At 33.8% G+C, this 27,463-nt stretch overlaps 1 protein-coding gene and 1 long non-coding RNA gene across 3 annotated transcripts in view; one reads left to right on the top strand and one right to left on the bottom strand.

Annotated features, from left to right (window-relative positions):
- The window catches only part of LOC145934589 (uncharacterized), a 36,738-nt gene extending 11,603 nt beyond the window's left edge, over positions 1–25,135 (top strand). Inside the window, exon 3 of the long non-coding RNA XR_014425063.1 lies at positions 24,946–25,135. This is a non-coding gene — a long non-coding RNA (uncharacterized LOC145934589). The remainder of the gene's footprint in view (positions 1–24,945) is intronic.
- LOC145934586 (nephrin) overlaps positions 1–27,463 on the bottom strand; it is a 223,454-nt gene that overhangs the window by 13,647 nt on the left and 182,344 nt on the right. For both annotated transcript variants that reach the window (XM_083035178.1, XM_083035177.1), the window contains exons 9-11: positions 14,394–14,524; positions 4,716–4,875; positions 2,568–2,918 (exon numbers count right to left, since the gene is read on the bottom strand). In XM_083035178.1, coding sequence (XP_082891304.1) covers positions 2,568–2,918; positions 4,716–4,875; positions 14,394–14,524 — 642 coding nt within the window. The remainder of the gene's footprint in view (positions 1–2,567; positions 2,919–4,715; positions 4,876–14,393; positions 14,525–27,463) is intronic.

Raw genomic sequence — 27,463 nt, 5'->3', positions numbered from 1 at the left:
GCGTTTAACGCATCGCGTCATCGTTCTAATTAAATCACCAAGTACTCACGTCAGTAAAAATCACGTCATTGTTGCATTCGACAAGGAACGTTCGCGAATCGCAACACTGATTCAAAGTTTGTGGAGTAAAATAATACCCTATTGATGTGACTTTTTTGTTTCTGCTGATATTTGCATTCGTAATTGCTCTCTAAAATTGAATCTATTCAATGACGTATTACGTGTGAACTAATACATCAAACTTTGAGTAGATAAAAAAAGATGTCTGTATAAAAATTGCATAGTTTCAAAAACGTAAAAAAATCTGAAAATAACGAAAATTCAATCATTTTCATTATTTTCAGTTTCTCGCATCAATGGATCGTTTGAATTGAATTGAAAAAGTTCTGAATAATTTTTCGTATATATAAACAACATTTCTATGCATCGTTCATTAGATATTTATTATACGATATTTATTATATGTATATGTATGGACAAAATCTACATTTGTCTAGATAATATTACGAGATTATCGATTGATATAGATACACGATTATCAAGTATCGCGATGCAAAATGCTGCGCGCGCGGAAAAAGTGCGTGTTCGGTAATTATACAAGGAAATACATTGAACCGATATACGAAATAAATTTTATGTCCAATTACCGCGAGCGGGTGGGTCATAGTAGCCGAAGCGGAAAAAGTATAGTCCGCGGAGCTTCCGGCGAACCAAAATCGATTTGGTTGTCCGTACGTCGACGAGGCGATATCACAGTCCGTCGAAAACACGGGGGATCATGACTGCGGAGCGGACAAGACTTTTCCGGTCCGACAGGAGGATTCAGGAACTAGCACGACAGCGACAGCGGCGGCGGCACGACAGGCGTTATACCTCGTAATGAACATATTCAATTACGGTTTTCATTAAATTCCCGCAAAAAAGCGCGCGACTAACGCGGGCGAATTTCAACGTGGCGTCTCTCATTGTGCAACGTTCCGCGTTTCTTCTTTTCTTTTGTTTCTTTTTTCTCTTCCTTTTCTTCTTCCTCTCTTTTTCTTAATTCTCGCAACTTTTCTCGTCAAATTTCTCTAGCTCGTGATGCGAGTGAGAAAGCACATATGTTTTGGCATCAGAATTGGCAGAATTTTTAATTTATTCGATTTATGTATTAATCCGTTCCGTTTCTATATAATAACGAGCATTTTAATAAAAATAAGAAATAAAAAAAGTCCGACGTTTGATAAAATATATTTTCTTAGGAGAAGATAATTTCAAATTAGCCAAGAAATCCGCATTTTAGAATTGCGACAAGCTGCATATCCACAAATACGCAATTGACAATATTGAATTTCGAAAAGCCGGGAAGATTGGTTTGCAAATATTATCCCTTCGCGATGTATAGGTCAATGTGGTCAGATTATAATATGGTTCTACAGGTATTATGTTACTTGATTATAAAATTAATTAAGAGATGGCTTTAATTACGGCGTTATAAACTGCTAAATTATTTTGGTGCAATAATAGTTACATTTCCACTAATTATGGATTAATGTTTGTACACAATATAATAACAATGAACACACATGTACAATGAATACACGGAACAGAATAACAATTGATAATGAAGAGCAATCAGTTGGGGGACATATGTATATACATATATATCAAATAGATAATATTGTCGCACTCTGGTTCGCGTATTCGTCGTTTTGTAAATAGTTAAATACATTAAGCATGCTGTTTTAACTTTTTAAAAAGCTCTTTCACGACAAGCAAAACGTATACAGAAATATGAAAAGTCAATCATCTATATTATTCAACGTTTGCGAACGCGGATAGTAATTAAAAATTATTATTCGCTGCAAGAAAAATATATTTTCAAACCAATGAATAAAAAGTTTGTACACATACCAAATAATCCATCGCGTTATTTGATTGAATTTTAATAAAAATGTAGCGGAAAAATGGTCACAAACTTTAATCAATATGAAAAGATTTCAAAGTCCCAAAGTCGAATCTTACATTTTTATCTTTGATAAAAAAATTAGATATATGATAATATTTTTATAAAGACAATATTATTATACTGTGAACAGTTATCAGGAAGTATTCAATAATTAATTTTTCAGCTAAAACTATACTATTGCAAGTACACTATTGAATATTTGCTATCTGCAACTGATAGTTTATGGATTTTGTAAATCTGCTTCGTTGTTTTTTTTACGCATATGTTTTCCCGTTTAATAGTATTTCAAGTTATATAAACAAATCAGATTTGATATAAAAATTGAGCTTAGTAAAAGCAAAAATAAATACACAATTTATATTGAGCTGTGTGCAACACAAATACTGTCCTCTCTCTATAATCAAATTATTACTAAAAGTTTGAAAAAACATATCGTGTAGTGTTTGTAATATTTTTCAAACAAACGAGTTCCTTTTTTTTCGCAATCTATAGAATTCTATAGATATTTATTCTACACGTCATTATTTAGGATTGTACACGTCACAGCCGAATTAAAACCAGATTAAAATGAAAAGACAAAATATAATATAAAGCGGTAGTAGACTAAACTCATACGAACCTGCGGCAATAACTTGATAGAGGCAAGGTTGCTTGGAGTGACCTACGGCGTTGCTAGCCCAGCAGCCCAGAATCCCGTAATCCATATCGGTCAATGGGGTGTAATTAAGCCTGCTAGTTGTGCCCTCGTTGGTGTACTTGGTGGACGGAATGTCGCTGAGGTCGCCGCTGCTGTTGAAGGTCCAATGGAAGGTCACACTGGTGGGGCTGGCCTCGACCTCGCAAACTAAACTTATGGTCTCGTGCTTTAGAGCACCGTGCACTTCCTCGGGCATGTTGAACGGCGGCGGGGTAGCGTTCTGGTGCCTCCAACCTCCGCCTGAGTTCAGCACGTGCTTGCAAACGGGCGCGACTGCGGCATAACGTATGGATTTTGGCATTTCACTATGTATTCTAGGCAGGGGAACCCACGAGAACAATACAATCGAGATAAATCATAAGCTAAGGGAAAAGTGTAAAACGAAATATAAAATAAGAATGCATATATATACATATATATATACACACACACAGCTTAAAATAAAATATAATCAAGATGCCACGTTATTATTATATTCTGAAAAAGATAAACATAGGCAATGTCGCGAAAGTAAAGATTAGGAAATTAAATATTAATTTTAATATCTATAAAAAATAATATAAATAAATGAACTTATATAAAGATTGGACTTTTAATAAGTGCATATTTTTTTAACGTAAAATAGAAAAGCTTTTCAACTACATATATATTTTAATGATAAATATTATATTTTATTAAGAACCAAATATAGATTTATTTAAAAACATTCATTATGGATTTAAACTAGTGTTATAGTGTAGGTGTAGAGTATATTGAATTTGGCATAATACGTGGAATAATGTGAGCTAAGAGTATTTTGTGTTGGTCGGAATATATGCCAAGTTATCGCACAATGTTAGTTAGTCTACGGTTTAAAAGAAAACATAATTAATAATTAACTGTATGTGAAATCTGTATAAAAACCAGTTTGAACCAACATATATAACTATTACTGTTTTAAGATAAAGAGGGATACAAATGTACTCTAGCGAGTAGATAAGATAAATGATACACAGAGTATGTATTTACAATTTTTGAGCTTTTTCATCGAGTTTTCTCAAATTGACGCACACTAGGTAAGCCGATAAGAAGTTACGACGCTGTAATATTCGCTGTTACGTAGCTACACTCGCCGTATTTTTAACCGATAAGCTACATTTTTCGAAAAATATTCCGCCTGCGTATCGGTGCGCGAAACACACGTCGGACAAAAGATTCGGATTTTCAGCGAGATTCTTTTGCATAAGCGTTATATATTAGACAGCGGAAGAGTGGTTCCCACAAGGAGGCGCAGATCGATAATCGTCCGTGGTATAACCGGACGTTTTATTTATACTTTCCGACACCGTAAAATCGGAGCGCGAGAATTTACGCGACACACGGATATTCCATAAAATATCGGAGAGTTTGGCGAAGTAGTACGGACCGATCGTGGTCAGCCGCGAAGTAGTACGAACAGAACTGAAAAGCGCTAAATTTCTGAGTTTCTTGACTTTTTCTCTTGCAATTTTTTATGCTAAATCTTTTAATTTCTATACTCGGGGTTTCTCATCAAGATAATTTCTCAATTTTAATTCAGTTTTGAAAGAACAAAAATATTTTATAAAATTCTGATTCGACTTCTATAGCATTTTCCTCCGCCTTACGTAGCGAGAAATAGTAAATAAATATATTTATTTAAGTCCCTGTGCTCTCATATATAAAAATAGTTTTCATGTAGTAAAATAATCAATGATTAACAACTTATTCGATTTTATTCTTTATAATTGAATATGAATTCAAAAAGAAAATAAATCATTCACTTTCTCTCTATTCCGCTTCGAATTTTTGATTCGTATCTCGGTATTTTTAATTGTAAGAAAATTTAGCGCTCTTAAGTATCTTCGTTATTAGGGATTTAACACAAACCTCCACCGATTGTTGAGCACCGAGGAGAAACGGGCGGCGCAAAACCGCGTTCCAGCGACATTCGTCGCCGCGGAATTTCATCATGAGGGCAAATGCTATGCCACTGAAGCCATTAAAGCGGCGCTTTCACGAAAACGGCCTGCCCCGCTTACAAGCACAAGAGAACGTAAAACACATACTTACACATAACCTCGAGATTGACTACGTTGGACTTGACGCGGCCCTCGACGTTCGCGGCCATGCAGGTATACCCTCCGGCAGACTCTCGAGTTATACTCTGCAGCACTAGCGAGTGGTCCGAGAGCACGACGCCGGCAGTGACGTTGTGATGCAGCTGCTCCTTCTGAATAAGCAAACGAGATACGAGGTATCTCGTGAACGAATTGCTATGTGCGCGAGTACAGAAACGACCTAAATCTCATTTAAGCGCAACGCAGTATTTGTTCGAATAATACCAACTTGCATTACACACGACATTTCCAGATAACGCAATTCAGTCTCTAAGCAACTTACGGTCAATTTGAATCAATCTAGATTAATCTGAGTTTACCTAAGTCTGAATTTAAGAAAAATGCATTAATTCGCGCTTATATTAATTTAAAAAAAAAAAAAAAAAAAGAGTAATAGTCTCTTTACCAATTATTCTAAGAATAATTCGAACGAGCTCCTGAATGTAAACGCGCCACAGAGACGCCCGCAAGATTGTTAGATAACAGATGAAACACCGACGATCGTTCCTAGTGCTTTCTGCTTCTCTCTCTCGCTCTCTCTCTCTTTCCGCGTCAAATTCCCGCAGGACCAACTCGACGGCTCTCATTGTTATCCGTCGCAAATAAACAAATTTGTCTTAGTCTTGGCATTCAGCACCGCTTCCGCCTCGGCGGAGATCGTGCTGCTGCTCGGGAGGAAACAACCGCGGCCCGCCACGGGTTGTCGTCCGCTCGAGGAGGTCGGACAAAGGGAATTTACGATGTACACTTGTCCTCCCACTATCTTCTCTATTTCCTCTCCCGTCTCTTTCCTTTTCTGTATCTATCGTTCTCTCTCTCTCTCTCTCTCGCATCCTCTATCTCTTCCGTGAGATAATCCTGTCGCTTTCCTTTTTCTATGCTTTATCGTTACTTCTTTCTCGCCTTTCCACATCCTTCTCTTTCATCCGTCTCTATCATCGCTCTCTTGCGATTCTCTGCGTTTTATTCCTCGTCTTTTTGTCTGAATCCCATCGTGTATAGAATCGTAAGCATATTCTTGGTTGGCAGATTTCAAGAGCGTTCTCCGCATGCACAATCTTTTCTTAGGAAGAATTCAATTGAGAATGATGTTTTTTTACACGTTTTAATTTTGGATAATAAATATCCTGATGAACTTGTATTAAAACGTTATGAGATATTTCTTTTAAAATTAAGAGACGAAATTCCATTAGCTATTTACAGCACCAACAAACTCTTAACTTTATTATCGATATTTCGATACTTGAACAATTTTCTTTTGTTTTTAATTTGATTTTTATTATTTATTGCTTGCTCTTCCAAAAAAAAACCTCGTATAATTCTTTCTAATTGTCCTCTTTCGCGTATGGATCGAAATGCAACTCGCTCTTGTGTACTATTCGAGAATGATAGCGCCATATCCCCGCTTTGCATTTGCTTCTCTCTCGCTGATTTACATTGCGCGAGAGAAAAATTCCGCTCGGGCGGAAGCATCGACGCGATCGTGATGTAAAATATTTGCACGCTTTAAATCACGAAGTCCAGATAACGGTGGTTTTTTTCTCCCCGAGGCACCAGTGAAAACACGAAACAAAGTCCACCGAATTCACGATGTGGTTTGATATGGTCTTGCATTTTTTTAAATAGAATTTTTTGAGAGAGCAAGCATTTTTATATATTCAGCAATTTTTTAGTATTTGAACTTTATAATATAATAAATTGAAGAGATATATTAAATTATAAAATATAAAATATATTAAAAGTTATATTAAAATATTAAAATACCTATTTATTGATTTTCTTAATGAAAACGTTTTTGTGCGAGAATATCTCAAAGAATGACAAAAAGTTCAGAAATTAGCGTTAACTTTTGACTACCGATTTATGGTGTAATTATATATAAGTAATCAATTCTATTTCCTGAATCTTTATAGATAATAACAAAAGTGTGTAATTGAAATTGATTACGATAGAAAAAGACCGACATTAACATTAACAGAGCATCAAAAAATATAGAATACTCAATAAATTGATTTGTGTAAAAATTAATTAATAAGAACCGGAAGGAATTAAGGGATCTCCGACAGTGTTTGAGAATAAGAGTTGCATTTACGAGATATGCGACGGGCGGATAAGATCGAACAAAATCGGGTCGTCACAAATAATATCGAGAGAAGGTAGATGCGGTAGCAATAGCGACCGCGAGGGAGGAGAGGCTTGCATGCTTGTTTTAGATGAGTAACGAGCTTCGTGTCTGTCCTCCGTGGAAATTCTACTCTGTACGTATGTGCTGAGGGTGCCTGCAGCATCGCTGCAGAATCGGGAAGCGATACATCTTCGCTGGAGACAGTATCGCCATTGTATATGCGCATTCGTGTGTCAATGTCTTAAGCTTTAAACGCTCATAAAAAGCAGAAGAGCCTCATGATCTCGCGAATTATCACGCATGATGGCCAATGGAGCAAACTCCCTGTAGTTTGATTAAAAAAGGGAATATATATAAAACTTTTAATTTATGAATTAGAACATTAATTAGATTAATTCTTAAATAAAATATATAAACCTATATCCATATTTTATCAATGTAAAAACAGACAACTTATCTTATTTTCTCATATAGACCAAAAAATGAATATTCCAGCCATCTCTTCTATTTCTTTTCTGCATTAAATACCAACTTATCGCATCTTATATTCCGTGATTTCTTTTTGTGAAAACTATAGTTTTAATAACATCAACAGTTTTAGCCACTTTTGCAGTCAAGTAATTCGTATTTTTTAATGGATAATTCGCGATGAATAATGCGTTGTCAACGAACGTGAACTATTTCCATCTCGAAAACTCTCGCGGCGCAAATGGAATTTCCTATTTCGACGGCCACCTCCAGGATACGCCGTCCTGAGGGACTCGCGTATACTCGGAGAGAACTCTCTCTTTCTCTTTCTCTCTCTCTCTTGTCTTACCATTTCCGCGTGAGTTCTCGCGTAACACGACGCCGTCGTATTAGACGTTAAATATACGTACAGTGTCAGAGACCGGGTGATAGGAGCGCGTGCCTCGTTCCAGAATATATCCGCGTCACCAGGTATAATATACACGAAGCTCCTCCGGACTTCAGACACGGACGATAAGTTCCAACCCTCCACTCCCTCCCTCACTCTTGCAGCAACACTCCGTTGCGATGGTACGTGTATCTTGCACCGCGTGCATCTCGTCGGCGAAAAGTTACGCCATTCGCTCGGGTTATGCATAAGTAACAGCTAAATCCTTTTTTAACTTTCAACTCGCGCCCGAGCACGCTTTCTCGTGGCTTTTGCGAGATGACGCGAGGAGATATCCGATGTGGATGCGAGTCTTTTCTCAATGGAGAATTACAGAGATTGAAAGCGCGATATGATTTTGATGAATTGAAATGCCGAGTTGATACTTTAAATCAAATTTACATTTTATGATTTTTTTTTTTAGAAGACGACAATTTTTTAGCGTAAAACATAATCGAAAATAAATAATATATAAGACATATGAAGAGAATAATGGCGCGATGAATGATAAAGTCAAAATCCAGAGTATAAATGATAACGCATACATTTTGAAAAGAGAATTTTAGATTTAAATATAACCATTAAAACGCACGTGTCGAGAACAGAAAATTTTGCCATATTTTCTCATACGAGCAATTTTTCATCCTATTTCCGTGATGAAGCGAGATACGTCAATATCGAATTATTTCAAACATTGGACAAAGTCTCAAATTCCCAAAATACGCATGACGACACTAATCGGCGGAAATTCGATTTCCATTCAATCGTCGTAAAATGTGAAATATCGCCTATAATATGATATAATAATGTTATATCACAGCGGTGTGTAACATTTGCCGCAACGCTAAACGTAATAATCATGTACCGACGATTTCGGATTTACACACACGTTTTGCTCAACCGAATCCTTTATGCGCACGGTATCCGTAACAATATAACACAATTTCACGAGATATCAGATGAAACGACAAACGACAAAATGGCGATTGTTTGTTTGTAACTGCATCAATGTATTAAGCTGCAATGTTTAAGTGAAAAAGTATGCATTTATACATCAAATATTCGATATTGGCGAGTCGAGTGTAATTTCGAATTCCCATCCCGTGATTGCGTTTTCGATAAATTTTGTTTTTTTTTATCGCATAAAAATATATATACCGTTCAACACTCAACATTTCATAACATGATTATTGCAAATATAGAGAGCACGGTAGAGAAATCTTGAAACTCGTACAGTTGCGGTCTGTAGCACTTAATTATATAAAAGAAATTAAATGATCGCGGCATATATACAAGCTCGAATTACATCAACGATGTAATCACTCGTGCTTTATTTCTCTCATATATAATATAAAATAAAAATTAACTACCGGCGAGGTTTCAAAGGTGCATCCAAATATTTGTCGGTCATTCTCTCTATCTCTTTCGATTTCCAGACGAAATGGTAGGCAGCTGCGAACTAATTCGCGAATGAATCGTTGTAGCTCATCCGGATAATGCTCGTATCTGCGTGAGCAATTTTTGTTCACACACCTCCTACGCACGTTGCGAAAAAAAGTATTCTCACCCAGTCTAAATATTCTTCGAATTTCTCATCGCAGCTTAGATATTTTCGTACAAAAATTATAAAAGTGTTTTATCAAAAAGCGCGCAGCTTTAAGAAAAATATTATTTAACTTTATTATTATTTATAATGCTATTTAAATCTTGTTGTTTAACACATATTCAACATCGTCTGCGCGATTCATAAATAAAATAATAAATAGGAGAAAAAAAGAATTTATAGTAAAAGATGTATATTTTAATATCTTTTTACTATCTGCTTATTTTTAATATTCTTTGCATGATTATAATTTGAGAGTGTGAGTGTATATGTATGTTCTCTTTCTCTCTCTCTCAAAAGAGAAAAAGCTCCTCTTTTCGCTTTTTATATTAATTAAAAATTACAAGCAGAGCCTCTTGATGAAAAGATGAGCCGAGCGATGTTTAATAGAAATGTAGATAAAAATTTGAATCTCTGTGCCAGTCCCCCGAGAGCCCGGATTAATTTTAAATCTTTGATAAGGACGCGATTGAAACGTAAAAGTGTCATCGCGAATGAGTGTTGCAATTTTCACAATGATAAACGCACAATGTGCGTTTGTTTGCGTAAACATGCGCGCGCTCCATCCGTCCGTTCGCCATAAAATTTTCGTCGCACGAACGTTTTTACGAATTGGTAAACCAATGGCGGACCGGTGATTCGTGGGCGATTTATCAGTTCGGTTCGACGAGCAGAATCGGGGAGAGGTGTGCGACAACGGGTGCTCGTAAATTTGCAATAATTTCGACGAGAATGCACATCGGCGCTCGCGCGTCGTCCAACGAATAGCTGCAGACATTCCGAAATTATCCTTGCTCTAAAATTCTATTCGGATGGCGGATGGAACTTATTTCCCCCCGTGATCCTGAAAATTCATCGCATCGTGAATCAGATCCTTAAATCTTTCGCGAAAACTCGGACATCGGTAATAACTTTACCAAGCAGGGAAAAGCAACGAAGTAAATTGATGCTTGAAAGCATAATAAAGTAAAATGAACAGATACTAAAACATTCAGTTTCCAGTTCTTTTTTCTTTTTTAAAAGAAAAAGTTTCCTCTCTTTCTTTCTCTCTTATACACTTTTTATATTATTATAAATTATTTCAAGAGAGACGCGCGCAAGAGAAAATATCTCCGAAACGTCTTCAACTCGAAACAACTATATCTCTTTTCTTCCCTTTATATATAAAACACTGTCCAATTAAAAGTTTTTCTCCGGGATTTATACGGAAGGAGATAAGTGAAATCCCACTCGATGCTTCGAATCATATCGAGCGTTGTCTTCGATTTTCTCGGACGATTCGCCAGTTCGTTTATCCGAGACGTGTACAGCCTCGAACCTACCGCTCGTCGTCGTCGTTTCCTCGTGCGGCACCGGGCCGATAAATAATTCGCGAAATTCCGCCTGGAATTCCCCAGAGTCGCGTTACGGCATCTTGCCTCTCTAAGGAAAAATTTTCGTCCCTTCCGACAGCGCGCGCGACTATCTGAGGGAGAAAATCGTCCCGTAAGAGCGCGCGAGAGAAGCGACTCGATACTCCTGCTTTGTAAGGAGTCGTAAGGACCTTCGTCCTACCTCTTAAAACTTTAAAGAGGATAGTCAACATTCTTCTTCTCACGTCCGTCTCTTCGCTTAAATATGCAACAACATCGCGCTGCTGGAACCGAGACAAACGACCCGCGAAATTGTCCAAAGTTAAGGACATGCAAAAGAAAGATAGAAAGAGAAATAGAGTGAGAGAGAGGGGGGAGGAAGAGGCAAAGAGATTCGCAAAAACTATACTTTTTCATCTAAAACAGCGTGCATCATTATTCTTTATGCTTCTCCTTATGTCAAAGTGTATTACATTCAGTTTTAAATAGTTAACTGAGATGTTTCTAAATCTATTAGTGCGTTAAATGGTATTATTCTTAAAAATAATTTCCTTCTAAAGTTGTCATTTTTTTGCAAGTGTGCAATTATGAAAAAAGTTCGGACATTTATGTATTAATATCTGTCATTCATTTTGAAATTAAAATAATGTTATGCAGAATATCTCACTATCAATTTTTCCTCTCTTTCGCTTTGTTATTATTGTTATCGTTCAAAAGATTACATGTATTGTGTTAAAATTAGTATCATGGGGTGAAATCAATTTAAATAACCATTCCCTTTTATCCACCTCATATGCTGAAATTTAGTTCAATTCTGATAAAAATAGAAGAGATATTTGTTTTAATCTCACTTCACACTTTTCAAATATTTGCGTGTTATATGACTCGCATTATTTATCCATAACGTACGAGAGCACAAGTTGATGAAAAAGAAAAGATATTACTATACGATCTTATACATAAATCTACCTTGGTGGATTGGCTCAGGCGAAAATAGTGTCGTTGTAGAAGCTTTATAATATTCAGTTTTGTTTCGAGGATTAACCAGCGACTGTTATTGGTCCAAGCGAGCAAGTTTTCTCAGAGCAACGCGCAATTTAGATATCGCACAATGTCCGCGTAGGATGCGAAAACGTTATGAACGAACCGGGAAAATGCTCGCAGGATTTTACTGTCTCGAAGAGAAAGAGAGAGAGGGAGAAGGAAAATGATGGAAGACGTAATCTTGCTTAAGAGGCTTAACTCTGGCGATCCTCGAGTGACCGAAGATAAAGGTGAATCTGCGCGGCGTACTTTTCAAAGATCATCTCCGCGGAAAAAAGGTTTATTATATAAACAATGCTTTTCCATAAGGGAACGAGAGTCCACGAAAGAAAAGCAGAGCTTTTTGCATTATTATCTCCCTTTCTATTTGTGGATAAAGCGTTTGACCGAAGTAAAGAAAATAATTTATATTAATGTTTTAGTGCAAATCGTATTGATCATTATTCGCATTAAACGATGGAAGAAAATAAAAAATCGACGTAAATCTGTTTATGTGATTTTTGCAACACAAGATTTTCTCGTAAAATCTTTCGAGAAAATTTATAAGAAAATTCGAGACACGTTTTTTCTCCAGCTTCCGCAAAGCTTAATCCGAGAGTAGATCGTTGCGTCGTGGTGTCTTCGAATTTAATTAATTACGTCGTTGCAACAGTACTTCGCTTTGATCGTTGTAATTATTCGATGGTTGAAGATCCTTCCACGCTAACTTTGGCAATTCGTTTCTTCGCGTACGACACCTCCAGAGCTACTCATCGGTAACGTAAGAGAATGCCTAGCTTGTCTTAATCCGAAATAATCTTCCTTTAGTGTTTCGTGCAAGTAGTTTATATTTATATATATTCGATTAAATTAAGGAAGACTGAACGCACGCATAGAAAAATTAATTCTATGAAATTCAAATAGATAATCGCGAGTGTACAACTTTAGGACTTTTACGCATATAAATTTGTTGTAATTTTTGAAAATTTAATTCAAGATTTATCTTTCTCCAGCGTTTGAATTTTGTACAAGTAATATATATTTTTTGATTAAATCAATGAAGATTGAACATATTAAAAAATCATTAAATATGAAATTCATAAAATATTATATAATTACTATGATTTTAATGTTATTTAAAATATATAATTCATAAATAATTGCAAGTATATATTTTCAGAATTCTGATGCGCATACATCTTTTACGAGTTTTGATCATTTATCTCTCTATATAATATTTTAATATTATTTCATACGAATATATATGTATATATGTATATATAATCTTGATTAAATTATAACGTTTAATATTTTTGTTTTTTTTTATTTTTAATTACTTGAGCGTTCGAATCGCCTCATTCTATCTGCGCGCGATCGCTTTAATGTTGCGCAATGATTCACGTAATCTATTTCGGCTAATGCCACGTGCATCGAATAGCACCGTAGGCGGATGAGCCCGATGCGCAATGTTAATGCGGGACGGACTAGGCGTACTAATTAGGGGATATTTCATTAGAGCGAGTGTAAATAGCCAGTAAAATCGGTCGTCTCTGAAATTTTGTCCTGCGGCCGTTTACAATCATTAAACACATGTGTGTATGCTAGTTTTATCTCGCCGCGCTTTTTTTATCTCTTTGAAACTAATGTGGTTGAAATGGATGTTAATAACTGAAATTTTGAAAAGCTAGCAGTACAAAGAGAGTCACGCTGTTTTATAAATTATATATTTTATTTATAAATAATATATTTTATGAATAATATATTGCCTGATGTTATATACATACAGCAAAATAATTAATCATCTGCATAATTAAAAGTTTCTATAACGTGAAAAAAAAGATAAAACGTGGTTTAATATCCCTCATTTCAAAAAAACAAATAAATACATTATCTCATTTATTTTTTAAGATTGCGGAAAAAATAGGAAATAAAAATTTCTATCATGCGCAGATACGGAATGTTCTCAATATCCTCTCACTTGCTTTCATACAAATTATTTTAATATCTTTTAATATTTAGATTAATGTTATATTTTCGCGTGTAAACAATTACTTTCCGCAAGTTTCAATAAAATGATAATTTATCGACCGCTTTCCTCGATGAATATCTCCCCTTCGCGGAGAATATAACGATATTATGCGATGAGACGTATATTGTGCAATTTAGGATGGGTTAAAGGGCTATGTTGAGGGTACTCGACCTATTATACCCCTACAGATCAATTGTAACTAACCCAGATCTAATCTTCGATAACTATTCGACTAATTCCTTATGTATGAACTGGGATCTATATATATATATTTTCTTTCTCAAAAAATTAGCCGCATTCAATTAATTATATCAATAGACGATAGAAAGGCTGATATATAAGGAATCTTAAAGCCATAGAAAAATATTTTAAAACCAGATCATTGAATTTATATAAATTTACGATTGATTTTATTTCGTCATGTGTTTTTATTGTGTCATATATGCAATCAAGATTTATTCTATATATCTTTATCTTAGTTGATGCACAAATGTTATTCCGTTGTGAAATAGTTGTGCATTATCGGCTCATTATTCGACAAGTCATATACGACTTATAGTCTTAATTCGCAAAAAAGAAAGAGGAGAGTCGATGTAGTGCTTACCTCGTGGAACCAGGCTAGTTTGTTTAACTTGGGATTCGCCCTGATGTTGCACTCGAAGTAAACGTCGGAACCCTCCTTGATGTTCGTCGGATTCAGATTAGAACCTATTTTCAAACTGGCAATGGGCGCAACTGCAATCAGAATTAAAAGTCGAAAGTTAAATAAAATATACTTGACACACAAATATACTTTACCAAAATTGCAAAATATTTAACATAACACAATTTATCTTTATTTAAAAAATCCTCATAAACATTTTTATTATTTGTCTTATAAAATTATCTTTATATAATTAGTTGTAATATATTAGTTGTATATAATTAATTATTAAAACTAGACTTCTACATATTTTAATATATAGGAATATCCGATATATCCTGTATACATGTATTCTGATATATATTTTGATTTGTATCTATTTTACGTGTTTAAATGTTTTCTGTAATACATGATACATAAAAGTTATAAATAATATTCAATAGTCATGAATTTTGTCGTTAATTATAGATCATCTAAAAAGGCCTTTAATTATGTAATAATATTTTTTAATTAAAAAAAAAACCATGACAAAAAATGTTTCTTATTTAAAAAAATGATATATTTGGATATTTTATTAAAAGAATTCGCTTATTTATTTGTTTGTGGGATTTGTGTAATTTCGAGTTTTTAAATTCAATTTTCAAATTTGAATAATAACGAGATGAATTATTTCAGTAATATTTAGCAATATAACTACGTCGGAGTTTTTAACGAATCTCGCACAATATTCGAATGAGATCGCGGAAAAAGACTGAACGCCGCGAGAGTATCGTGGTGTGACATCGTCAATAATTTATAAACATTGCTTTGACGCAGAGCGTTATTTATGAATCGATATAGATACCGATGCACGACGCAATAATATTGCGGATATTAACGGATCCGGAGTTTAATGAAATCTGCATTTTCGGCACTGGAGTCAAAACGCGTCACGTTAGACACGAAATTTTATCACATATGATTTTCTCGCATAATGAAAATTTCAATTGAACACTACGTCAAATCTGATGTGATGTGTGTTTATATATAGAGTTAATTCAGAAATGATGATGATGATGTTGATGATATAGAGATGATTAGAATCTGATTCATGTCGCGTCCCCAAAATTCACGTCGTTTGTTTTAATATGAGAGTTTTTGAATTCTACATATGTACATCTATATATATAAAATTAAAACATTAATTTCTACAGGTTGATTAATAGAACAGTCGTGACAAAAAATAAGTAAAAATAAACATGGATTGTAAAACAAATATCATTATTAATTCCAAAATGTATTTGTTTGATAATATTATTAGGTCATTTTTTTATAAAGGAAAAATGTGTATAATTTCCATAATTCTGAATCTATTTTAATTAATTCTAATTATATAAATATGTCATAATAAATTAGCGATGTGAATTATTCGGCGCGCTTTCATTTAATGTAAAATATTTTTGATGGCTTTTAAATTTATTGCAATTAGCTAATGTTATGCGATAAATTTCAAAGCTATTCAAAGCTAATTTAATAACGTGACTCGTATGGATTGTTTGATGTTTTCATTTGACTATATGGATGCGAAATTTTGTTATAGTGCCTCTTATACTTAATTAATTACCATCTTATATTGTGAATGAAACAATTAATAATTACATTCGCATAGCATAATGTTACGTAACATCATAAATAAAAACTCGATGTTTAATGAGAAGGAACGAAGTAGAAGGCTTTCAAAATGAAGTTCTCTCAGAGTCCATAAGGCTATTTAAATAATAAATCAAAGCGGATTAATTTGAAGCTCCTTTCTAATGGCATGAACGAAACGCAAACGAACACAGCGCTCAGCGGGTATTATTAATAATAACACCTTGATCAAAGCATTGAGATTTCCGTCAGTAATATCGTTGATGTAGCTAAATGAATAATCATAATGTATATATAGTTTTCTTCGAAATATTATTGGATTAACATAAAAAATTTTTGATGCGCATAAGCGCATGAATTTCTCTTCAATCGACTAATATTTATCGCACTGAGGAAAAACGATTGCGAAAGTTATTTCGGACATCTTGTATGGGATCAAAATATTTGCAATAATGCGCGATCGCGTATAATTTCAATTACTGGCGTTGCGTATACACGGTGCATTATTGTCGCACGTAATACGTTGCGAAATAATAATTGCATGTTAATTTAATTCATTCTCACAATGCATAGGCAAACGACCAATGAGAATCGCGGGAATACTCGTCGATAAACAAAGTGGCATTGATTTCCGAGCAACGGCCGTTTCGCACGAAATCGACTGATGAAGAAAAAAAGATATATGCACGCGCCCAGCTTTCTCTCGCAATATTTTTCTTCGATTTCCCGCGCGGTATCGATTCGACGAAACGTGGAAAAATTATTATTCCTTTCGAGTGAGCGAGCGACTTTTAATTAACGTGACTTTAATAAAACGCGAGTTACATCGACGGAAATATCGACAATCTAGCGCGTATCCGCGAAAACACCAAGTTTTCCGTCAGAAAAATCATCGAGAGAGCGAGAGAGAGAGAGGGAAAAAGAGAGTGCGCGAACAGTTCTTTCATTTCCTTCACCGTCGTCTGAAATAATCGAAGAAAAACATGCCAGGTGATTTTATTGGTTTATATCAACTTCTTGATTGAACAGTAACAAGAAATTGGAAACTGAATGAAATACTGGAAAATTGAACGGTAGAAAATGTGAAAAATCAAAATAGAATTAAATGGAAACGCGTTATGATTTGTCATATTCATTCATTCTTCAATCACGAATAAAATAGAAAATTATATTCATAACCATAAATAAATCAATGCAATATATGACGTGAATAATGTTAGAACAGTTGGAGTTGGATAAAAGTGGAATAAAAGAAAATTGTGAAAAACATGAGACAAGAAACGAATGTCGCATTATGATTGAAAGGCAACCATCTACGGTTTTCCAAATAATTTCCGACGTTAATCCCAATCGCGGTGGATTTCATCTTGACTCGTTTGCTTGCCAGAGTCTGAATGCGTTTCACGTAGTTAGTTTCCACGCCGTCGCGAATCTACGCGCGGAAACGGAAGCAGCAAGGAATAGAAGTGAGTACGAGATGAGAGAATCGTCGACGTAGTGGAAAACGCGACTTATGACAAAACTGTACGATAAATTCTGTATATAATGTACCCAGCAAAATTACGCAACGAAAAACTTCAATTCCGTTTTACATTAAATGCGGATTTTTCGAGTATATAAAATCAATTGTCTTTAGTTTGAGAAATAAATTGCAAAAATATTCTGTGAATAAAAAATATTTATACGCAACATCCCACGAAATATAAACGCTAATGTCTGAAAAAATGCATTTAAATTTTATAAGAAATTTTAATTTAATTTTAATTAATTTAAGATTAATTTTTATGGCAGATTCTCAAAACTTTTTAATTTTTATATGTCCTAAATTTGAGTGACATTCTACATCATCGAAACACAATCCTGTCATAAAGTTACGATAAGTTTGGAAACTCGGACGAATATATTACAAATGCGCCGGGAATAATCTGCACTTGCCTGCTTTCACTCCGCAAATTCGCGGACTTCTATCTTCGCGATTACGGCACGGAATCCGCAATCGCACGTGTTCGCATGCGTGAGATTATAACACAGCCGTGCGCGATATTGTGATATTCATATCGCAAGCTGCTGATTACGTCGGCAAACACGATCGTCGGCAAACACGATCGTCGGTAGCTCGGGAGAACGTAGCTCTCTCGCGATTGTACGGTATAATCTCGAAATAAATCTTACATCGGCGTATACAACGTCGCTTCATAGATCGCATGCATATACGTGTGTAACACGCGCGTTCGATATAAATGCGCGTGCATGCAACGACACACAATATGCACCCTGACGATGCAGCAGCCCCGCTGTGGCTGCACCCGCTCGCGCTCGGAAATTCGCGGAATACATGCAACCGCATCCGCAGCTTTCCCTCGTGGGATGCTTCCTCGCATCTGCACGTTTAAGCTACGTTTAATCCTCTTTCAATATGGTGGTGCATTACTTATCGAAAAAATTTGCATGAATCCTTTTTACAGAGACACAGATATTTCAGAAAATCTTTTATCGCGCGAATATAATTGCTCTGAAATTTGAATTGTCCTCGATTATATTATGTCATATAATATTGTTTTAAAATTTGACGTTTTATTTGTATTTATATTATAATAAAAAATTAGTGCTCCAGTTGCCCCAGCAATTAAAATTATATTCTATAATATATTCGTAAATATTATTCACGAGATTTTTAATAAACATAAAGAACATTTTTTTTTAAGGAGAATTATTTAATATATATACATATATTTGACGATTCAAAGTTTCAGTTCATATTTCCAAGCGATTTGTTTCTCACGTTTCTCTTTCAGAGATAAGCCTATTAATATTATTTTACGAAATTGATTTTTAAGCGGCGCTCGCGGTACGTGTGTTGTATTTTTCGTGCAATGTCCGGCCGGGTGAAATTGGCCAGATGATCGCTTGGCGATTTCCGATCGCGTCTCGATCGAAAAACGACGTGACACGAGCGATTATCGTGCCACGTCGGGCATTTTTATTTCTGCGAGAACGCTCAAATCGCGACACATTTTTTTTTATTCACCCAACACGCGTTGCGTATCCGGGTTCGCGTAAGCCGCGAGGCGATCTCTGTATTGAATCATCCTCCGTTCCGCATTATTCTAGTACGCCTCTGGGATATTCCCGATAATAGGGCATCGCTGAAAATATAAAAACGACATTGCATTCTGTATAGGAAATTTCAAACCAACTCTTCTCGTGCGATCCATCAATAATACGCAGGATGTTTTTGAATAACAACGATCAGTTTCATCTATATAAGATAAACACAAATCAACTTGATCTCTTTCTTCGAATAGTTTTCAAATTATAGAAATGCTTGTTGAAAATAAATAGGATCAAAACCTTCGATTTCTTCCTCATAATAAAAAAAAATTATCGCAAAATATCTCAAAATGATGGAGAAGATTCAATAAACAGGTTTTTAATTAAAGTCCGATTCGTTTTCTGCATTACAATTCCGTTCCTTTGCCAACTTTTATCGCGATAGAATCGAAATATGTATAATTCAAAATTCGTCATAACAAATTTCACAGTACTCAAAGACACGCAGTCATCCATACTAGTCTCCAATGTTATCAGCTCTATAATGAAACTCTTTTCTCTTCGACGATCGCTAGATAACAGCGGTCCATCGTCGACGGTATCCCGAGCGATCGTTCTGGGATAAAGCTTGGCACTCAGTTCGCGACCATTGTTCGTCCCGGACACCCCGTGGAGATCGCGTGGTGGGCCACCGTCGCCTCTCCAAGTGAATTCGATTCATCAAAGTTCTTGCCAAACGAAAAGTCTCGATAAGGAGGACGAGAAGAGCACAAATAAAAAAAAGTGGAGACAGCGGAGGAAGACAAAGCGGGATAGGAAAGAAGACCGAGTGGGACAGTGTGTGAGAGGGAAGGAAAAATTTATTGTTCTGAGAGAAAATCTGAATGTGTGCTGAAAAGGAATGAAAAGATTAAAATTCTTCCAATGCAAACCCTTCGAAGATAGGATCTACGAAATCAGCAAAAAGCAGACTGCATAAAATACCCATCTAATCCATTTTAGCAAATAAAAAAAATATTTTATAAAGAATTCTGACATACAAAGATGCGTTTATCGAAAATATAATGTAAGGAAATAATTACAGATTGTTAAAAATACCCGATATAGCTAAGTAAGTAATATTAGAACAAGAAATCTTAAATTTTAAAGTGAGGAAAGAACGACAGCGAGAAGGGAATTCACTTGAAAGTTACGAGAAACGAGAGTAAAGAAGAAGATAATAGGGGCAGCGGAGAAGAGATGGAAGACGCGTTGGAAGACAACGGAGAAAAGAAGATGAATGTCGACGAAGCAAGAAATGCTGACGAAAAACTACGTGGGCAAGCAGAGCGGCGAGAAAGAAAATGCAGTGCGAAAAAAAGGAAGGAAGAAAAGGGATGCAGTGTCGAGGAACGTAACGAGAGCTTGGTGAACGAAGGCGAAGTATAAGGGAAACCGAGTAAGAAGAAGGGAGAACATGGAGAAACAATGGAAGCAACTCGAGCTGCGAAAGAGATGGAAGTTGTTCTAGTACAAAAGGACGGGTTCAAAATTTAAAAGACGAAAAGAAATATGTTTGCATTAACTTTGTATAAGTATATATAAGCCAAAAATGAATGAGATATTTTATCCTAAATAAAAGCGCTCTACTCTCCTTAACCAAAGTTTAAGATAATTCTACATGAAATATGCTATTTAAAAATTTCATTGCAAAATAAAACACAATCAATGACAACTTTGAGTTATTTCTAAATAAAAGTTATAATTTGTATCTTTAAAAGCATATTTGATAGGAATTGAATTACACTACAAAAGACAAATAGAATGACTGTCAGAGAGTTCTTTATAGACTCATATGTTCGCGTTTCAAATTGCGAACAGAAATACAGGGAAAAAAAGATGAAAGAGTTTAAAAAGGAACGAACGAGATGGAATTACACCGAGATGAGAGAAAAAATAGGAAATGAGAGAGAGAAAAGTTGAGAATAGATATCCGAGATTCTCTGAGATAGATCTGTAGCAAAGACCATCAGCTTCGTGATATGAATTCTGCAACGTGTGTGATAGATCGACGCGATATCAGCTAGCTAGCGAATTCTTCTCTTGCCGCTTGTTTCATCGCACGATGGACCCGATTGATATCGACGCCTTGACTCGCGTAAAATTTTCAAAAAGGTCGATCCATTCGATATAAAAGAATACGCGTCGATCCACAAATCGAGAATGAACCGACGAAACCGCGATGATTCTCAATGCAATAACGATCGACTATTAAAAGACAATTACGCATCTATGTGCGTTGAAAGAAAAACATGATCTCGTTGGAAAAGTTTTTGTTCGAAGTATTTCATCATTTGGCAATCAAACGGGCACAATTTTATTCAAAAATAAAAATGTGAATATATATATAAATATATTTTATAGAAAGCTAAATGTATTAAAATCGTCTCTCTATTTTCGTAAAAATTAATTTAATTAAATACTTTTTTACTCTAAAAAAAGACGCTTGAAATCAAATGTTCAAATCTCAATAATTTTATTATTATACTTCGATTGACTTCGAATGGTGTAAAAATCTATGTTATAAAATTTCAAATCTATCTATGTATATAAGAAATTTATTAGAATCATTCATAAGTGCACGATTTTTGGCGATACAGCGAATCGACGGTATATGTATCGCCTCAAAAGCTACTAATTTTTAATTAAAACTTTGTTATCCTTTTCTGTTATCTGGAAAGTGGAGATTACTAGCGAGCAAAATAAAATTGACATACGGCGATCGAGGTCTGTATTATTACAGTAATGAAGGAATGTTGACTGCGTGTGACTAGGTCGATTTTTAATTAAAAACTTTGCTATTCCCATCTAAAAATGAAAACAATGTTGCGCAATAACATATGTTTTTATGATAATAAAATAGATAGAAAATTAGCTTTGCCCATAAATCCATATTATATATTATATTATTATTAGTAACATTATAAATATTATATAATTAATTTTTACACATTTTTAAATTAAATATTACATACTTCTAATTTTTTTTATTATTAGAATTAACATTATAAATATATCTCAGCATCTCGTGTTGTTTATCTTTTCTTTATAAAACTTTACTCTCTTCTGACAATTAATTTAAAAAATATATGTATACACTTACACGTTCACTTTAAAAATTTAAACAAAAATTAAAATTTTTAATATCAAAGGATTATTAAAAAAGAATACTACAAATTTAATTTTTGGCCGGAAGAGATACGAGGATGTTAATTAAGTGTCAGTCTGTGAGATAGACCGACATATCGGTCACCATGAAATTGACAAAGTCGTGATTTAGTATCCGACCGATCGAGGTTAACGATGAAGCTTAACGATTCAAGGAACGCGAAATTTCCTCGGCGGCGTTACTCAGGTATCGAATTGCGCCGGTTCGATCGGACTCTCCTTGCAGTTCGGGACCATTTAGTTTCGCGAGTAATGGCATTCGATAATGGCTTTCCAGCGTACGAAGACAATGCTTAGATTTATCGTTTTTACGCGGCACTGACACTCGTGCAATTACGTTCGCGGTTTCCTGATGAATCTATAACTTATTTGTGCGCGCATCGCTTTTTACGAAAAATATCGTAACGATAAGTTTTGTATTTTTTTTAATGACAGTTGAAAATAAATCGATAAAATATTATAAGTTAATAGTAATTCTTATTATTTATAAATTAATATATATAGTAATAAGTAATAAGCAATATTAATTAATTTGGACAGCATGATTAAAGGATTAAATGCAAAACAGTGATATAAAATAATGGTGTAGTAAATATAAGTAGTATAGGTCAATGAAAGAAGTGTAGATCAATGAAAGTGATATTAATACAAATATTACAAGTTAATATTTATAATAATAATTAATAAACTATATTAATTAATTTGAATATCATGATTAAAAGGTTAAATGAGAAACGGTGACATAAAATAATGTAGTAAATGTAAGTAGTATAGATCAATAAAAGTAGTGTAGATCGATGAAAGTAATATAAGTCAATAAAAATACTATCAATCAATACATATAATATTAAATAATAAGCAATATTAATTAATTTTTATATCATAAATTAAAAAGTTAAATGCAAAATGGTGATATAAAATAATGTAGTAAATGTAAGTAGTATAGGTCAATGAAAGTAGTATAAATCGAAAAATATTACAAGTTAAAATTTATAATAATAAATAATAAGCAATATTAATTAATTTGGACATCATGATTAAAGGCTTAAATGCGAAACAGTGATATAAAATAATGGTGTAGTAAATGTAAGTAGTATAGGTCAATGAAAGTAGTGTAGATCGATGAAAGTAATACAAGTCAACAAAAATACTATCAATCAATACATATAATAATAAATAATAAGCAATATTAATTAATTAGGACATCATGAATTAAAAAGTTACATGCAAAATGGTGACATAAAATAATGTAGTAAATGCAAATAGAATAGGACAATGAAAGTAGTGTAGATCAATGAAAGTGATATAAATTAATAAAAATACTATCAATCAATACATATAATAATAAATAATAACCAACATTAATTAATTTTGACATCATAAATTAAAAAGTTAAATGCAAAATGGTGATATAAAGTAATGTAGTAAATGTAAGTAGTATAGGTCAATGAAAGTAGTATAAATCGATAAAATATTACAAGTTAAAATTTATAATAACTAGACAACACAAGCGCGCGCTATTTTATTCAAAGATTTAATTTAATTTAATTTAATTTTATTTTAAACAACTGTCAAAACTGTTAACCTTTGCGTTGACAGCCGCTCGATTAATATTTTTTCACAGAAATCGAGAAAGAATTATTAATATTTTTTGATAAAAATCAGCTGATTAAAGCGTTAATTTGCTAATTAAATTTTAAAATAATAATATGGTAAAAAATTAAAATAGTTATATGTTGTAAATAATATGTTATAATACCTTATTCTCAATTAATATTTTTTGACAGAAATCAGCTGATAACTGTCAAAAATATTAATGGTGTTAAAAGTATTATAACTAATAAAGTAATATGTTAAAAGTATTATAACATATTATTTAAAACATTATTTTAATTTTTATAACATATTATTTTAAAAATTAATTAGCAAATTAACGCTTTAATCAGCTGATTTTTATCAAAAAATATTAATAAAGCGAAAATTTGCTAATTAAATATTCCAGCTTATATATTTTTATTTATATTGTGTATGTTATAATTTGCTAATTAAATTTTAAAATAATAATATGGTAAAAGTTATAAAAAAGTAATATGTTGTAAATAATATGTTATAATATAATACCTTATTATTCTCGATTAATATTTTTTTTTTCTAAAGCTATATCTTTTCGAACGAATCTCCTTCGAGTTTTAATTAATTATTAATATTAAGTCATGTATACATATAGTATCGCGCGCGCGCTATTAGAGTGAAGTTGCCGATGTTTGTAACCTCGACCATTACCGAAACGCCGCGAGTATCAGGCAGTTGGAGCTGCGTCCCGTTGTGATTAATTAGTAAGCATAATCGTTAGAAATGATTTCTAACCTTTGTATTGTAATATTTATCAATCGCATATCATAATTTCAACGTTAATATGTAGTCGTAATTGTTCGAAACGCATATTTCGCGAAAAATTCGATGCAAAATCTCTTGCCAACATAACCCAACTTAATCTGTTTTCGCGCGCGCGAATGTGTTACGATCCGTGGATATATCTATCGTTAATTCTAGCTTACATATTTATATTGTGTAATGCGAAATAATAAGATTATTCTAATATGTATATGTATTTTATTTGTTGCAGGTAGCATGCGATACACAGTGCGATTCACGCGTCGTGGCGGGAGTGCCGTGTGAAGTTTTGCGTGTCGGGAGTGCCGCGTAAAGTGTCGAACAATCGTAATTATTCATGTTTTCGCGAGTGTCGTGAGTGCTACCATGGACCAGGAGAGGAGGAGGAGGCCCGGGGAGGCATCGGGCGATAGCAGAGCAACTGTGAGGTATGCAAAATAAAAACTTTTTTTTAAAACTGTATTGTTTATGAGATATTCGACACACATAAGTATATAATTTAAATATTTTGTTTTCAGATCAATGTGCTGTGTACTACACTCCGTTATTGCACGTATCGGTGAGTGAGAAATTGTTTATTTTATACCATTTCTATAGCGGTAATAGGGGTGTATATATGTTGAAAATATTAAAAATAATAATATATTTTAAATAATATGTTATGATATCTTATCCGCGATGAATACTTTTTGACAAAAATCAGCTAATAATTCTCAAAAATATTAATAGAATTTAAAATATTATAACATCTCTTTCTAAAAAAGGCACGTTAAGTCGATTCTTGCAAGTATTGTTGCATCTTTTCCGATGCTGATTAACTGTTTCGATTTGCATTGTGCGTTATATTCGTAACATCGAGCTATCATCGCGAGGATTAGTAGTTTAACAATTTGTTCAAAATAAAATAAAATAATATGTTTTAAATAAATATGTTATACTTTAAACTCGATTAATATTTTTGATAGTTATCGGCTGATTTCTGTCAAAAAATATTAATCGCGGATAAGGTATATTATAATATATTATTTAAAACTAATATTATTATTTTATTTAATTTTATTTTGAACAAACTGTCGAACTGCTAACCCTCGCGACGACAACCTCTCGATGCTACGAATGTAACGCACAACACGAATCTTGATAGTCAATGAGCATTGCGGAAAACAGTAAACTTCGATATATGCGAGTATCGACTTTACATATCTTTTTTAGAAAAGGATTATATATTATTTTTTTAGTTTCTTAAATATTTTCTTAGTTAGTGCGCATTCGGAGATACCTCAAGAAGTAATATGTGTGTATAACGATTCTCTTAACACATGTACAAAAATTGAAATTAAAATTGCGTTAAGAAATTTTTAAGAAATTTCGAATAAATTCTAGATGACTAACGAAAAATGTTAGCTTTGTATAATGCTTTGCATTTGAATGGTTATTAGTGATTAAAAATGGAAGATTATTAAGAAACACTTGAAAATTAATTGATAAATAAATTTTTAAATTGTAAAAGATTTAGTTTGAGTTTGGAAGAAATTCTCTGCAGGAGATATCAAGAATAGTATATAATTTTTTATTTTGAAAAAGTTTGTATCAATAAGCTATCATTGGTAAAAAGTTTGATAGAGATATATTAAATAGAAGCGCAATATTATATGAGATCAAGAAAGAAATATAAACAACATAAAATGATATAAAACATATTTCAAATATAAAAAAAAATACAAATTATAAAGAATTTGAAATATAATAAAAATATATATTCTTACTTTTCTTATTTATCGCCAAAAATGCAAGTCGTATAAGACATACGCGTGCGTATGAGTGATAAGTATAGAACGCGCGTTGATCAAGCTTTCACTAACTAGCGACCGGTTGGTGCACCAGTTGCTATATACATACGTCAAGTGGAACAACACTACGGATTACGTGGGCATACACGTACGTGTGGCGTAGATAGTAGTAGTCAATTAGGAAGCGACAGTAGTACATGTCAATATCGTGCCGACAGCGGTAAAGCTCAAACACGTAGACGCGCGCGCAAGGATTACCGCACACCAGGTTAATTTCGGGAATGATAACGAAGGCTCGCGGGCTATGATAGTCAATTAAAGTGCAGCGGACTATTACAACGTGGGGAGTTTGCGCTTCTATGCCGGCTAGTCGCAGCCGGACGCGGAGGCGATACGACGGCTTCGCAATATAGTTAACTCCTCTGTATAGTTACGGAGATACAGATAAACACTTAAATGCTCATCGAGGCAATAATTAATAATTGCCTATTTGTCGTGCCTGGATGATATACGGCGATTGCGTCGCAAGAACGTCCTCGCACGACTCTGTCTTAATTTAGGTCCAACCCTTAATTAGGGAAATAATTGATCACCAATAAATCAGTTAATAAATCTTGTGCTTATCCAATAATTATGTAAGATAATTTTATGTGAGATAATATTACTAATTTTTTTTCTTATATTTTTGTATATAAATATAAGAGTAAAGACTATTTTTACATATAGTTTATATATCAAAAAGATTTTTTTATGTTTTATGATTCGTTACATGCGTTTATTTTTATTGACGTAATTTTAATCAAGGTAACTATATAGATCGCCGGGATTATCGCTTCTAAACCACGCGAAACCGTGCGAGCATAAATCATTCACCGACACGAGGACATAAATCTTTCCGCGTCAACAACGTGAATCCTTTCCATTCCGATAATCGAACGTTACCCGATCCGGCTCGTTGGG

This window comes from Prenolepis imparis, unplaced genomic scaffold (genome assembly GCF_030444845.1).
Source record: "Prenolepis imparis isolate NDT839.2.m4 unplaced genomic scaffold, iyPreImpa1.0 SCAF_3, whole genome shotgun sequence".
Lineage (NCBI taxonomy): Eukaryota > Metazoa > Arthropoda > Insecta > Hymenoptera > Formicidae > Prenolepis > Prenolepis imparis.
Note: the sequence above shows the minus strand (reverse complement) of the source record. Positions and strands in the feature narration are given on the sequence as shown.